Source organism: Coregonus lavaretus (assembly GCF_964263955.1).
Source record: "Coregonus lavaretus genome assembly, chromosome: 2".
In the NCBI taxonomy this organism is placed as follows: domain Eukaryota; kingdom Metazoa; phylum Chordata; class Actinopteri; order Salmoniformes; family Salmonidae; genus Coregonus; species Coregonus lavaretus.
The window spans coordinates 21,143,672-21,159,507 of record NC_139989.1 but is presented as its reverse complement, the minus strand read 5'-3'; the positions used below and the strand labels follow the sequence as shown (position 1 = coordinate 21,159,507).

At 40.6% G+C, this 15,836-nt stretch overlaps 2 protein-coding genes across 2 annotated transcripts in view; one reads left to right on the top strand and one right to left on the bottom strand.

Moving 5' to 3' along the window:
• The window catches only part of LOC311149147 (limb region 1 protein homolog), a 65,278-nt gene extending 56,891 nt beyond the window's left edge, over positions 1–8,387 (top strand). The window contains exons 16-17 of the mRNA XM_084186234.1: positions 3,519–3,680; positions 7,138–8,387. Of these exons, the coding sequence (XP_084042360.1) occupies positions 3,519–3,680; positions 7,138–7,223 (248 nt within the window). The 3' untranslated portion in view covers positions 7,224–8,387. The remainder of the gene's footprint in view (positions 1–3,518; positions 3,681–7,137) is intronic.
• A 4,046-nt stretch (positions 8,388–12,433) lies between these two features.
• rnf32 (ring finger protein 32) overlaps positions 12,434–15,836 on the bottom strand; it is a gene marked incomplete at both ends in the record, with an annotated part of 64,782 nt that continues 61,379 nt past the window's right edge. The window contains 2 exons of the mRNA XM_084173341.1: positions 12,434–12,670; positions 13,827–13,994. Of these exons, the coding sequence (XP_084029467.1) occupies positions 12,434–12,670; positions 13,827–13,994 (405 nt within the window). The remainder of the gene's footprint in view (positions 12,671–13,826; positions 13,995–15,836) is intronic.

Below are 15,836 nucleotides of genomic sequence, written 5' to 3'. Positions count from 1 at the left end.
GGGATGAAGATGTTATTGTACTGGCCGGGCCAGGGCTGGTGGAACATTCTGGAAGGTTCTAGAAGAAGCAGCAGCAGCCCAGGATAAATAAATAGGAAAACAATGGGGTGTTGATGCCTCTGCAGGCAGCGCGTGATCTGCCATGACAGATGGTTTGAAATTGGAAAACCCGCTCATGTCTAGCGGAATCCCAGTGTGTCTCTAAAAGGCTCTGGCCCCACTAGAGAAACGAGGCATTAGCAACACTCCTCCGTAACGTGTTGTCGGATATTATTCATTCTAATCAGACAGGTTTTTTACATGGACGATACATTGGAGATAATATAAGACAAGTACTGGAAACAATAGAACACTATGAAAAATCTGGGAAACCAGGCCTAGTATTCATAGCTGACTTTGAAAAGGCTTTTGATAAAGTACAACTGGAATTTATATATAAATTACTGGAATATTTACATTTTGGAGAATCCCTTATACAATGGGTTAAAGTTATGTATAGTAACCCTAGGTGTAAAATAGTAAATAATGGCTACTTCTCAGAAAATATTAAACTGTCAAGAGAAGTAAAACAAGGTTGTCCACTATCGGCATATCTATTTATTATGGCCATCGAAATGTTAGCTATAAAAGTCAGCTCCAACAATAGTATCAAGGGGCTAGAAATCCAGGGCTTAAAAACAAAGGCGTCATTGTACGCTGATGAATGTTTTCTTTTAAATCCACAATTTGGATCCCTCCGCAGCCTCATAGAGGATCTAGACAATTTTTCTAACCTCTCTGGATTACAATCGAATTATGATAAGTGTACTACTATATTACGTATTGGATGACAAAAAAAGACAACTTTTACATTACCGTGTAGTTTACCAATAAACTGGGATATGACTAAAGAGTGGTCCTCTGTAGCTCAGCTGGTAGAGCACGGTGCTTGTAACGCCAGGGTAGTGGGTTCGATCCCCGGGACCACCCATACACAAACATTTTTTTTATGCACGCATGACTGTAAGTCGCTTTGGATAAAAGCGTCTGCTAAATGGCATATTATATTATTATAATAAAATGGTCTGACGGTGAAGTGGACATATTAGGTATTCATATTCCGAAATAAATAAATGATCTCTTTACAATACATTTTAATAGAAAGTTAGCAAAAATAGATAAGATCTTGCTACCTTGGAAAGGAAAATACCTGTCTAGTTGTGGAAAAATCACCCTGATTAACTCTTTAGTCATATCCCAGTTTACCTATTTGCTTATGGCCTTGCCTACATCTAACGACTTGTTTTGTTAAATTGTATGAGCAAAAAATATTCCATTTTATTTGGAATGGCAAGCCAGACAAATTAAACGGGCCTATGTATATAATGAATATGAATTATTGTTCTGTTTGTTTATGATTCATACTAAGCATACACTGAGACCAGTGGAGGCTGCTGAGGGGAGGACGGCTCATAATAATGTCTGGAATGGAGTCCATGGAATGGTATCAAACACATCAAAGTTGTGGTTTCCATGTGGTTGATACCATACCATGGACTCCATTCCAGACATTATTATGAGCTGTCCTCCCCTCAGCAGCCTCCACTGACTCAGTGTATGCTTAGTATGAATCATAAACATCATAAACAAACAGAACAATGCCTGAACTTAATCGGAACTTCACAAAACTACTTGTGCAGACTTCACAATGATATTACTGCTGGCACAGTAACGTGTCAGGGAAAATGCTCATCCCTGAGATAATAGGGCCAGGTAGTGGAGTGAATGGCTCTGAGTTGCCTGAATGGAGGATTCCCTCTCGCTGGGGGTCAGGCCCGCCCGCCATGAGTTGCACAAGCTGTCTAGGCTACAGTGGAAACCTACAAGATTCTGCTTGTTTACTGTTTGAATTAGATATGTGTACTTCAGAGCAGTTTACTCAGGTGTATGTGTGCAGGTGACTGTGGTCCCATTGATAACCATGCTGCCTGGGGTGTGGCTCGTGTCTTTAGTTAATTTTTTTGTTCCACTCGGTTTTTACACGCTAACAAATTGTCTATACGATCCCACAAACAAAACCGTTTCCTATGAAAGGAATAATATGTAATCTGTCAGACAATGAAAATTACTTTTTTACAGGAAGAGTGGCATTGGCTGCTAAATCAGTTACATAAAGGGTTTGTCTATCCTGGATCTGCCATAGCCTGAGTATCTTAGTATGCAGTGTACATCAAATGGTTTTGGGGTATAAGCCCTTCTTTCAATTTGGCCTTTCTTGCCTGTTGAAAGAGTTGGGCTATTGAAGAGAGACACTTTTCAAAGTGCCTCAACTGTCGAAAGAACAGACATTCTTAAATAGTTAATTCGCTGAAACCCCATGCAGTTGTGGAAAGGGAAGGGGTTGTGCTTATAAACACAATGCTCGTCTTGCCAAAGGTGTTTGGAAAAAGAACATGTATATTTAGCGCCTGTCTCTGGGAAAGAATAAAGCTCTCGCTTTCTCTCCAGATTTAGTAGAAAACATTTTTGCCCTGTGTTTGTATCGATTGCTCTTGGTTTTTAGTCCATCAATAAAGTTCAATCATGTAATGCTGCTCATCACTACATCTCAATGGGAATCCTAGAATATTGATCGGCCTACATTACACATTACTTAGACAGATAACTCAACCAGGGTTAAGAGCTGGTGTCAGTAAACAGGTTTCCAAGGCTGGTGGAAACAGGACATCTTTTTGTGTCTGTAAAATGTATTATGCGAGAAATGACGGTGGAACCACCTTTTATGTGCAAATATTGATATAATAACCATCATATCGAAGTAAATGTGGAGTCACGTGATGATATGTTACGTATAGGCTTACAACCACAATGTGGAAAAGCATGACAAGTTCATAGGCAGATTAAATAAGTTATGATGAACTTCAAATGGTGGTTAAATGCACAGTGATCATGGACATTTCCAATAGGCTAAATATCGCGCTAAGGCTATTGTTTGAATGCTGGTGACATGACGATCGGTGCTTGGCTTACAATTATCAATCAAATGAGTTTTCTCTTACGCATATCTCCTCATATAACCTTATCAGTGAACTCTTGTCTAGAGAGCATGCGCCAAAACCAGATTGGTCAAGTTTGCTATTTAGTTTTTGTGACAAAACCGTCGGTAGAGATGAAAATTAGATGGAAATCTATTTAACTTGTATTTGTTATTCGGTACATTGGAATTTAATCGCACAAATTATTTTTACGTGCACTACGTCATCACGCACAGCCTTTTATCCACAACAAGTCAGTTTAATGGAAACTCTGGTGGGATAAGGTGCATATTGTTTTTATGCAGATTTTAGAATATTCACATGAAAATATGTCGCCAATAAGTGTGCAAATAAGTGTGAAGTTTCATAATAAACCCCTATGTTCCAGTATCTCAAAATCATCATGATATATTTGATTGTTTTGCGTTAATGAAATCCATCCACTCAAATAGCTAAATATTGAATCTGCTGGTCTTTTATTTAATATCTTAACACTCTTCACAGGTATCACCAGGTTTGATCTTCTCGGAGACTTTGGGAGATTCAATTGGCTGGGAAACTTCTATATCGTCCTATCGTACAACTTGCTGTTTGCCGTGGTAACTACTCTCTGCCTAGTCCGGAAGTTCACCTCAGCGGTCCGAGAGGAACTCTTGAAAGCATTAGGTAACAGCTTTATATTCATATACTCATGTCAAACAAAGCAGAAATTAAATTATTACTGTTTTATTGAGTTACCAGCATTCTTAAAGAATGCATTGCTATATACAATACTTGAGCCTTGTCAAAGATTATTACAGGCAATGAGAACAATCCGAGGATACTGTTTTCAACAACTGATTGCTTACAGATTCATTTCTATATTCTTTAAGAACATATTGCTATCTATAATAAAGTTGTACAAAAAGAAAGGCAAGCCCACTTCTCAAAGATTATTACAGACAACAAGAAAAATCCAAGGGTAATGTTTTCAATTGTTAATCGCTTACTTCACCCAGCCCCGGCGGCCGACTGGCTCAACCAGGCTTCATCGTCTAAATGTGAGGAGTTTGCGTTATATTTCCATGTAAAAATGGCTAACATAAGCTATGGCATTGCAGTGCAGTCTCTTTGCAATATTGAACCGGATTCTCCCCTAACTCGGCCTCCCACCATTATGAGCTAGTTTTCCATGATTAATGAAAGAGCATTTTAAATCCTCCGCCTGTACAGTGTCTTAGATTTGAGTGCCATTTTTGATACCTTTGACCATAAGATATTGGTAGAAATAGTAGTCTGGAGAAATGGGTTGGTCTTTCTGATACACTGCTAAAATGGTTTCACCCCTATCTGCCTGGGAGACAGCTTTGTAAGCCTGGGGAAGTATGTATTATGGAGGGCAGATATCACCTGTGGGATCTATTCTATCCCTAGGCAAAATAATTTGTGAACATGGTGTCAGTTTTCATATCTATGCAGATGACACACAGCTATACATACGTGTAGAACCAGATGACCCTAATGCTATCAACTGATAGGTTAGTTGTTTTTGAGAGCCTTAATACATGAATGTCCAACAACTTTATACATTTGAATGAGGACAAGACTGAGGATCTGGTGATTGGCTTAAAAGTCCAGAGGGGACAGCGAACTTGGTCACCTGGCACTAGTAAAAAGGAGGTTAGGAACTTAGGGGTCATCCTCGACTCATGGTGTGTCCCGTTCTTAACCCTTAGCCTACAATGGTTGCGCCCCAATGAAATTGAATTAACATAATAATAAAAATCACCATTAAAATCCATCTGTTTAAGCTGGAGATATGTTTTTTTGCATGGGCCACGTCTCAATCCACCGCATCCGCCGATATCGCCCTTCTGCATCTGCAGTGAAAGGTGGTAGAGCTAGAGCGTGTCAGACCATGAGACATCCCAAAAACCGGTCTTCTCACAAAATCGTATGTAGCGTCAGAACGGTTTGGCCTACAAACTCTATTGAAAGATGACTCTCACGAACACGATGGTGTTCTCCGTTTTGCTCTAGGATGGCCAAAAGCTTCACAAGACTCGTCTGAAGTCGGTACAGCCTCTTCTGCCAATTTCTGTATGTAGCATCCGAACGGTTTGGGCTACACAGTAATATGACCCCTCTGTGGAAAGCTGAGAATCTCACGAAAAAGATGGTGATCTCCGTTTGCGGACGGCCGGACCTGTCTGGCTGGCCGGCCGGACCTAGACTCGTCTGAAGGTCCCCGGCACCAGTTTAAAAAAAATGATGGACGTTTATATGGACGTTTAAAATGTAAATGTATATGGAGATAGTTTAATGCCTAAAATAAGGGGATAAATACATGAAAAAAAAAATGAAAAAAATCCAGATCTTATATCTCTCAGATATAGGATATACACTTCAGAACAAACTTCCTTTAGATCTTTTGGGGGACATTTTTTTGGGACTATCTGTTCCATGTAATGACTTTGTTATTTAGTGCGTTTCTATTGGATAATAGCAGTAATTCCAAATTCAATGTTTCATCCAATAATTTTATTTTATTTTTGATAACTTGAGAGTCTTAAAATTCAAAATCAAAGGACTAAATAATCCTTGGTATGACCATCTTAAAACAATTCCATATGTTATCTTAGAACCCTCCCCTGGCTTAGACTCCTAGAGGGTTAAGGCCTGGTACAGAATACAACAGCCGTCATAAGGAGAGATGAGACAAAACTAGACAGTTTTAGAATTTTGTGTTGTATAACAGCTTTCTAAAGATAAAAAAAATAATAGATACTCGGTTGAGACTGTTTCTACGGTAAAGGTGCCTCTTTACAATGACGTGATAAAGCTTTGAAACAAAGTTGCAACTGGTTGTTTGTAGCAAAGGGTTTCAGCAAACGAGTATCATACAATACATGCACCAGAAACAGTGCACACTTTGTGACCTGTCAGAAAAATATCAGCAATTTAAGCTAGCTATTAACTACAGCAAAATAGCCAGCCAGCTGTCTGCTTGGCTAAACACAGAACGTCTGCGCACTGTTCTTTGATTGGCTAAACTGACAAGTGTCGTCTCACGTCTTTGCTAAGATTTGACATGTTGAAACTTGGAAACTAGACCGTTCAGATCAAGCAAACTTTGTTGGAAAGCTACATAACACCGTCATGTCTCGTCTCAGTAGTTGTAGTTGTATCTGTATTTTACTTTAGTCTTCTTTTAATATCTTATTAATATTCTATTTAATATTCTATCCTGTTTGTCCTTCTTTTTTGCATTCTATGCTGCTTTACCGGTTTACCATATTTCTTTCTCTGTTTTGTATTATTTATATGTACAGCACATTGAGTTGCTGTCTCTTCACATGAAAATATGTCGCCAATAAGTGTGCAAATAAGTGTGAAGTTTCATAATAAACCCCTATGTTCCAGTATAGCTTAGTGGGTAAGAGCGTTGTGCCAGTAACCGAAAGGTCGCTGGTTCTAATCCCCGAGCCGACTAGGTGAAAAATCTGTCTGTGCCCTTAAGCTCATGTAAGTCGCTCTGGATAAGAGCGTCTGCTAAATGACTAAAATGTATGAATTGTGCCAAATGAATAAAGTTGTATTATTATTATACGCTTTATGCTCAGATTATCTGAACCAAATGAATGCTGTATGATTGAATGTTCTCTCATTTTTACCATAGTTATTTGCACTGACGAGAAGTTAACCTTTTGGTTTTTTCGTCATTTCAGTAAAAAATCAATCCAAATGACATATGTCATAGGGAGATGGCGACTTCTGTCATAACTCATAACCTGTTCCAAGGCTGCCTGAGTCTGCATTCTCTGCAACCTAGGCAGCAATATGCCTACTGTGGCTACATCCAGAGAGATATATAGCCTAGTGTTGATTCTTGTCACACACAGACCTTGAATGACAAAGTGGAGGAAATGGTGGCAGAATCCACTGTGCCTTTGGACTGATGTGAAGATGACGAGGCGAAGGGGGAAAGTCTCTAAAGATTGTTGTGACAGGCCCAGGATGTCAGATGTAGAAAATGTCAGACGACAGAGGCAGTAGTTTTCAAAAATATATATATATTCCTCGTCTCTAAGGTTAACTGTGTGTTTTTTAATGAAATTTCTGCCCCTTATCTCTTCCTGACCAGGTCTGGATAAATTACAACTGTCAAACAGCCCCACAGACCCTGAGTCTGGGAAGCTCGCGGCCAACGGGCATCAGAAGACTCTGTGAAAGAGACAACAGACACACACACACCTCATGGCAGCCAAAGGGAGATTTTGACAGTACTGAACTTCACAGGGGGAGGTGAAAGGGAATGAGTCTGTGTAAGAGACTTAGTATACTCCGACAGTGTCTGACGGGCACTGCGAACTGAGGGGAAGAGTAATTTAGCTTCATGACATTCCCTCCTCTTCCTCCTGGATGGATGGATGGATGCAGGACTTGGACAGGGACAGGTTTGAGCCCTCTGATAGACTGGCATCATCACAACAGTTGATGTTGACCTCAACAGTGACTCTGACCATGGGCCACTGAGCCGATGTCTGGGGGACTTTCTTTCTTTCTCTCAGCACCAATTTCCTCCCTCAATCTTTTCATTCAATCGAATTCTACCCTCTTGTGTTCCGTGCTTCCCTGATCACTTCTTCCGTCCTCCCCCCCCCCCCAAAAATCCCATAATTGCACTATGCCCTATTGTCTTGGAGGTGAAATGTAACCTTTCGATGCAGAGGCTGAAGAGATGCTCGCTGACTAGTAGCCTGTTTGTTTCTAACCTCTTCTATTTCCACCACAGTTACTGAGCCCACACAGTGCGTTTCACCAATTTTTAAATCTATTTTGGTTATAAAATGCACATCAATGTGTTATTTGGAGAGAGAGAAGAAATGGCACCGTCTCACAAGTTTACTGAGGAGAGAATTCCTTTTTGAGAATTAGGAAGTAAATGTGTTGTGTATCAGTGGCCATGGGGCATTCACAATTGAATATCTGTATTATATGTAAAGACTTGGTGGTCTCCAATTAGTCATCTTATTCAGTATCTCATGATGTATAGCTGGGCTCTCCAACCCTGGTCCTGGAGAGCTACCCTCCTGTCGGTTTTCGCTCCAAACCCAGTTGTAACTAACCTGATTCAGCTTATCAACCAGGTAATTATTAGAATCAGGTGTGATAGATTAGGGTTGGAGACAAACCTACAGGACGGTAGCTCTCCAGGAAAAGGGTTAGAGAGTCCTGGTGTATAGTATGTGGTGAAGTATCGATGGCTACTGGTTTGATAAGTGGACATTTTTTATTTGCTTAAAATATCCACACATTTGAAAAGATGATGGCATTCTTTGATAGACTTACTTGCTGTTGAACTCTCCCTCATTAAAAAAATAATCATACTGATTACTCTGTAATTTTACGTATCACTCTTAGCCGTTTTACACGTCACACCCAGTTGCTTTGCATGTCCTCACAGGCGTGTGTGTATCGCCACTTCTTCCCTCTTTGCAGAGCTTGCCGGTACATTTAGTACCCGTTCACCTAAGTGACCACACCAGAGATCAGTCAGTGTCTCCTCCATTGACACAGACTGAATGGAGAGGTACTGTAGAGGAGTTAGGAGGGACTAGCCAATCCTTCATCTTTCTGGTCGTCTCAGGCCAGTTGTGAATGTGTCACAATGTGCTCTTTTTATTTTGCGTTACTCATACTCTGTGCAGTGCTTTCATTGAATAGAAGATGTAGTTCATTATTTTGTCTTGATTTAATGACTGTTGTTTAGTTGCTGTTGATTTCGATCACTCTTTCGAGATGGGAAAACTAGAGTGATCCACACTTATTTCTTTGGTTCCAAAGAGCACAGATGGCAGCTTTCAAAGTTTCTACCTGTGGTGGATGTTATGAAAATGTTGTGCGCTGGTAAACTTGATCTCCCTAAATAACTACTATGCTATTTTAAAGTGTTTTATTTCACGGGGCGTTAAGCTTTGTTGAACCTCTTTTTATTGTAAATTTTGTATTTACTTGTAAAATAATTACATTTGTAAGGCGCTTTTTATTATACAGATTAATCTCAAAGTGCATAAGATTTACACAACTAGACAGGGTAACTGAGACAAACAACCCAGCTGACACTACAAAGGACAAGGACACCAAGGAGCACAGCTATCAACAGAGAGCCTTCCTAAAGAGAAAGGTCTTTAGGCCTGTTTTAAGGGAACGCAGAGTCTGTGGTGCCTTCAGGTGGTCCGGGAGGGCATTCCAGATGCTGGGGGCGGTCGAGCTGAAAGCTGAATCAGAGTTGAATGTACATACTGTATGTTTCATACCTCTTTTGCATAATTTGGATGTAAATAGTGGGCTGCCGTTAAGCCCCACTGAGTGTTGGTTGTAAATAAGTCTACAGAAGCTCTTGGACTGTGATGTCACTAGAACCACCTTTTATGCCTTAGCAGGAGGAGGAATTCACCAGTCTTTATAAGAGTCACCTGTTAGTGTGTGTGCACATGTAAAAAATTAGCCACCTTAACTGTGAACACCACCCTGTCTCTGGATTTCAATGGCAAACCAGTTTTAATTTATTCATTGTCCTTCACAGTGAATATAGTCTAATCTACTCAACTCAAATGGCTATAGTGGGCTTCCAAAAATACAAATCACCAGGTAACCTGAGCAGTTGTGAAAATGGAAGGTGATGGCCCCAATAATGTGTCAGACTGTTTTTATGGTGACATTAATGTGCTTTCATTGTGATTTGTCATGACGATGCAAATTACGGGGGACATGATGAGAAAAATGTGTATTTAAATATGCATTTGAGACTTTTCTTGTTTTGCACAGGGACTGTTATGTCGATTTTGATTTTAGTAAAACAAAAAGAGCTGTTTGTCATTTTACATTTACATTTTAGTCATTTAGCAGACGCTCTTATCCAGAGCGACTTACAGTTAGGGGAAACTTATATGCACTCACTGTGTTATTGGATGGAATTTGACAGGAAAGCGGTACTTATTGTCTGTCAAAAGGCTCACCTTAGATTCTGGAGTTCGCACTGCTAAGCCCTGTAGTGTCCTGTCCCCTCATTACAATGCAAGATTATGATCAATCCAATTTGACATCTCCTCAAAGGTTGAATTTGGCCATGCTGATGATACTGTGAAAAGTAATTAAAAATCATTGACCAAAACCCATTCATTCTGTGGCTAGTAAAGCTGCTGTTTCGTGCTGCCTTGACTGTCTGTCAAAGGGATTCCCTGTGAATTGGAATGCTCTGTGTTCCTCTCACCCTCAACAATCGGTTCTATTATAGTCAATAGCAAATGATCCCAAATGGCATCCTATTCCCAAAAGTAGTGCTCTATGTAGGGGATAGAGTGCCATTTGGGACAGACATAACCAGACGGGGGAATTGTTATGCTGCCCCTGCATATATTATTGGAGCACACCATAAGCACAATATATTACAATCATACTTTTACAATGAGTTTGAGGTGGACACAGTCTGGGCCTGTACCAGCCCAAGGGAACAGTTTTGGTTGCCTTAGTTTTTCCTCACTTGCTGAGGGTTTGAACTATTGAAGCGTGGCCTGTATTGGAGTAGCTACTCAGAAGCGTCATGCCCATAGGGGGCAAAGCCCAGATAGGTTCCCAATCTCATAACTAGCCACCAAAACAAAAAGCCATTTTAAAGCTATCAAATCAAGTTAGAGTAGCTAGCTTGTCTAATTTTTTTTTTTTTTTTTTTTTATAGGATTAAGCATGATTATGGCTCTAGATTGCAGTAAAAAACTGTTTCAGGGGTTTGAAAAATTCTAAATTCTCCAACTTACACCCCCCAGCCATTCTCATGTACTTTGTGCCCCCTCACATTTTTGGGGTGTATGCTATATGCCCTGTAGCTATAGTCTTTATCTGTTTGTTTGGCTGTCTGCATGTCATCTACTGCAAATTAACGTGAATGTATTTTTTTACCATGTTCTTTGCTATATGTGGGTTTGTTGTTTTACGTTGTTGGTTTGTTTGCCAATAAAACAATGAAAATCATGTTTAAGTTGACATTGCTTTTTCATTTCAGTTACATTTGTAACTTGAACAGCATTTGTGGTGTACGTCACAGGCTTCTTTTTGACACACTTGGCACAAGTTATCTTGCTGTTACCATGGAAGTTTGTCTGTATGAACTCCTGACAAGTCAGTGGTAACACAGTATTCTGGAGGACTGGGACTTGAGTAATAATTGCACTTTATTGGTATGCCTGAAAGTGATAATTGTTTTGTGCATTTATCCTTTGATGAATGCATTTAAAGTCTGTTCATAAAACAACAGGAATAACTTCCTGTTTTACGGCACCTTGCTTCCTTTTGTCATTTACAGCCTGCAAACCACAACATAAGATCTGCTGGAAGAGCTCAATCCAAACATTTTGACAAATTATACGATTTCTCAGAAAATGTTTTAATTTAGATTCTGGAGGTACTTTGTATTTATTTGGACAGTAAAGCTACAACTTTTAATTTGGCTCTATACTCCAGCATTTTGGATCTGAGATCAAACGTTTTATATGATACTACAGTACAGAATGTCACCTTTTATTTGAGGGTGTTTTCATATCTGTTTTATCATTTAGAAATTAATGCACTATGTATCTAGTCCCTCCATTTTGAAGGTGTCATAAGTATTTGGACAAATTCACTTAGTGTGTTAAATTTAGTCAAAGGTTTAGTATTTGGTCCCATATTCCAGTTACGTTTTGGAGTCACTTTTATTGTAAATCAGAATAGAGTATGTTTCTGAACACTTCTACATTGTAGATGCTACCATGATTACGGATAATCATGAATGAATCATGATGAGTGAGAAAGTTAGATTCAGAAAGATAATGCCCCCAAAACATGCTAACATCTCCATTACAATAACGGGAGGTTAGCATTTCTAGGGAGTATGATATTTCTGCATTAACTTTCTCATTATTTACGATTCATTCATAATTATCCGTAATCATGGTAGCATCCACATGAATGTAGAAGTGTTCAGAAACGTTATATTCTTATTTACAATAAAAGTGACACAAATGACACACTACATTATTTACCATTCATTTCTATTGGGCACAACATAATCTGAAACAAGTTTGTAGTCACAAGCTTGATGTAGTCATTGCGTGCTAGAAATATGGGACCAAATACTAAACTTTTGACAATTTAATACACTAAGTGAATTTTCCAAATACTTATGACACCTTCAAATGGGGGCACTAGACACAAAGTACTTTCATTTCTAAACAGTGAAACGTAAGAAAATGCCCTCAAATAAAACATTTGATCCAAAATGCTGAAGTATAGAGCCAAATTAAAAGTTGTCTATTCACTGTCCAAATAAATACATAGGGGAGTGTTTATGTTGAAGTTACATTCAACTATCTTTCATATTATGAAATAAAATTCAGAGGTCAGACCAGTATTTTGTGGTAGGGAGACCTGCACAGAGGACATTTAGGTCGGCCCTCCACACAGAAAGCTTCGAAGGCTTCCAGGCAGGACTGGTGGAAGAGGTGTGAGCAGGACAGGAGCACAGTGCGTCTGTTGCTGTGGTGCTGGGTGAGTGTCCTCCCTGCCTCGGTCCCTAGTCTGGGGCTGCACAGAGCGGTGAGACAGATGGGACAGTCCCGTGTATCTCTCTGGATGACCTGTGACAGTGGAGACAGACAGGGCTGTAGGGACGGACCAGTATTCCAAAGTAAGACTCTTCAATAAAATACCACCGCACGTGTTACCACACTACCACATAGGGTTGGGGTCAATTCCATTTCAATTCGTGAAGGAAACTGAAATTCCAATTTTCCTCAATGCCCCCAGGAGCAAAATGTGGAATAGTTATTTGTCTACTTCCTGAATTGACTGAATTTAAAAGGAATTTACCCCAACCCTGCTACCATACATTTATAATGGCTATCTTCTCTCACAATAGCTTCCATACACACCCTTTTATCTTAAGTTCAATGGATATTATCTGGTTTAACGTGTCACACAAGCTTGATTGTTTGGCCGTGTGTCTCTGAGATACCGTTGTAGGGCAGGTATCCGCTGCAGCTCCACCAATAATTAACTTCCTTCCTTTATTCAGAAACAGTCAACACGCTCAAGGCTTAAACACTTGATAATGAGCTTTGCGACATTTATGGTGTTTACCTTCACGAGGAAGGTGCACGGTGTGCGATAAACACGCTGTGAGTTCACTGTTTGATTCTCTCTGTACGAGTCGACATTGAGCAACACCTGTTGCCCTGCGCACAACCTTTTAACACGAGATAAAGAAACATGCCCTTTTCCACCTCCTGTGGGATTGTGGGAAACTCCATTGGCTGGCATTGAAAATACCTATATACTGTACAACAGAGCCTATGGAACAGCAAATCTAGATCTCTTTTCAATTTGAACCACAGTACAGATGGTTCAGACGGGGCGATGAAAGGCCTGGCGTGCATTATTAGACTGGCTCTGTTTTCTTGTAAACACAGGATTATTTCCATCATTCATTTGGAAAAATGAATGATCATCTCTAGGAGATTTGACTTTGTGTAGCAGCTGCAGCACAGCCTCTCCTGGACAAGCATTAGCATGTTGAATGAATGGCATGGCTACAGGGAGAATTAGACCCGGATTAGAACTTTATGAGATTCTCTTTGATAGTGCACTGTGTATTTGTATGGTGAGTTTTTCCACAGTAGGGTTGCACAATTCTTTTGCAAAATGTTCTGTTTTTCCAGAAATCCTGCTTGGACATTTCCGGAAAACCTGGGAATGTTGGGAAAGTTACAGGAATTTTGCAACCCTATTCCAAACCTTTTCCTGTATTTTCTGCCAGTCGTCCTCCTGCGGCTCCGAGACGTGCTCTCTCTCAAACTGATGGAACACTCTTCTGCTCGATGACACCGACTGGTCGATATCGTTCAGGAAAGCCTCCACGTCTGTGTGGCAGTATTGGACAAAGCTGTCATTCAACTCCTGCAACTAATTGGAAACAATTTAGTTACATAAAGGGGCATCGTTCAATTGGACACCAAATAGAGTTCTGTTTTTCTATCAGATTGAATTGCTGCTATATTGTAATGCTTGAAGCCTGCTGACAAAGTTGTTAAACAGGCCAGATCGATACCGACAGGTCTCAGACTTACATGGAACATTTATGGAAACAAGTGAAAAGATAGCTTGTGCTGGGAAACACACACACACACACACACACACACACACACACAGGCCATCCCTCAGGCTGCCTCACCGAGCTCGCTCCTGTCACAGTGACATCCCAAGTACTTTATTGCTGGGCTTTTATCACTAATTAAACAACTGTTAACCATTCAGATGAGGTTTTATGGGCCGACTTTTCCACAGTGAAGGCAAACAACATGGGCCCTGGTGAACTTTGCCTTGTCTCACTGCAGAGGACAGGAAACGGGACGGAGCAAGGGGAACAAAGGAAAGGAGAAGGGAGTGGTGTTGTCTCACTGCAATCCATCTTGATGTCAGCAGTTATCCTCCTTAATGTGTTGACTTAGGGTCGGACCTCAAAAAGGTAAAAATGGAAAGCTGGTCATCGTAATCAGCTGATAAGAATGTGAAAACTAGTCAAATATCTTAAAGGCTTTGCTGCCTGGGGCAACTGCAGCTTTACCATGAGGATGACAGACATGTTGACTGTCCCAAATTACACCCTATTCCCTAAGTAGTGCAATACTTTTGACCAGGGCCCATAGGTCTCTGGTCAAAAGTAGTGCATTACATAGGGAATAGGGTGACATTTGGGACTTAGCTTGTCTCTGAGTATCGGAGGAAGTCCTACTATATCCCAGAATCCTCTAGGAGCTGCCAATCCCCATCCTTGACGTGGCCGTCACTGTCACCAGGATGGGATCCTGGACAGGGATAATGTGTTCCAACAGAGTTAATTAGACCATTAAAATTGCTGCTCGTGTTTACGTGACATGCTAAGGCAGTGTTTATAGATGATGGAGAATGAGAGAAGGGGATTGTGGGTAGGACACTCCGACCTCTCCGAGCACATTACAAGTTGGGCGTAATCAAGTTGTCACTCTTAATATCGGTCTCTCTGAACCCACTGAAGCACTCTGATTGATTACATAGAGCTCTAGAGAGAGACATGAGTGGCCTCTCTTTAAATAGCTATCAGAAAGGCTAGTGATGGAATGGACCCCTAACCAAGTATGCATCCCAAATGGTACCCTATTCCCATACAGTGCACTACTTTTGACCAGAGCCCTAAGCAAAATCAGTGCACTATATAGGGAATAGAATTTGGTAGACATTCCAAGGCTCACACGATAAATATACCAGTAAAATCAGTATATGTGCTTCTCAAGTTTTCGCTAGAAGGTCAGTGTTTACTATTCAGCCGTGTCTCTGCAAATCGCCACTCCAGTCAGAGGTAAGTAAGCACCATCGAGGGGGAGATTTCAGTCTCACTAGGTGTCAATCTTCCCTTTCCCAGGGAGCCACAGACTAGACAAGGCAGAGAGGCCTTAGTGTCAATAGGCCCCCATCCAGTTGCTGGAACCCACCAACAGCCAGCCAAAGCTGAAAGGACTAACTCCTTTAGAATGTGTATTCTGTCCTCAGATCAAAGTCAAATCCTGTGTAATATTTTCGTTCTTAAGTGGGACAGTGAAGAAAGCCAATGCAAATGACAACCAGGGAACCTGCCACCGATATGCACCCCCCACCCTCCCTCAACCCCCCCTTTCCGAGAGGTGGGGGCAAACACACAGACAAACACACAGTGGGCCCTTGCTTTTGTGTTGACCATGGAATGTCCAGACTGTTTGACCAAAACACACA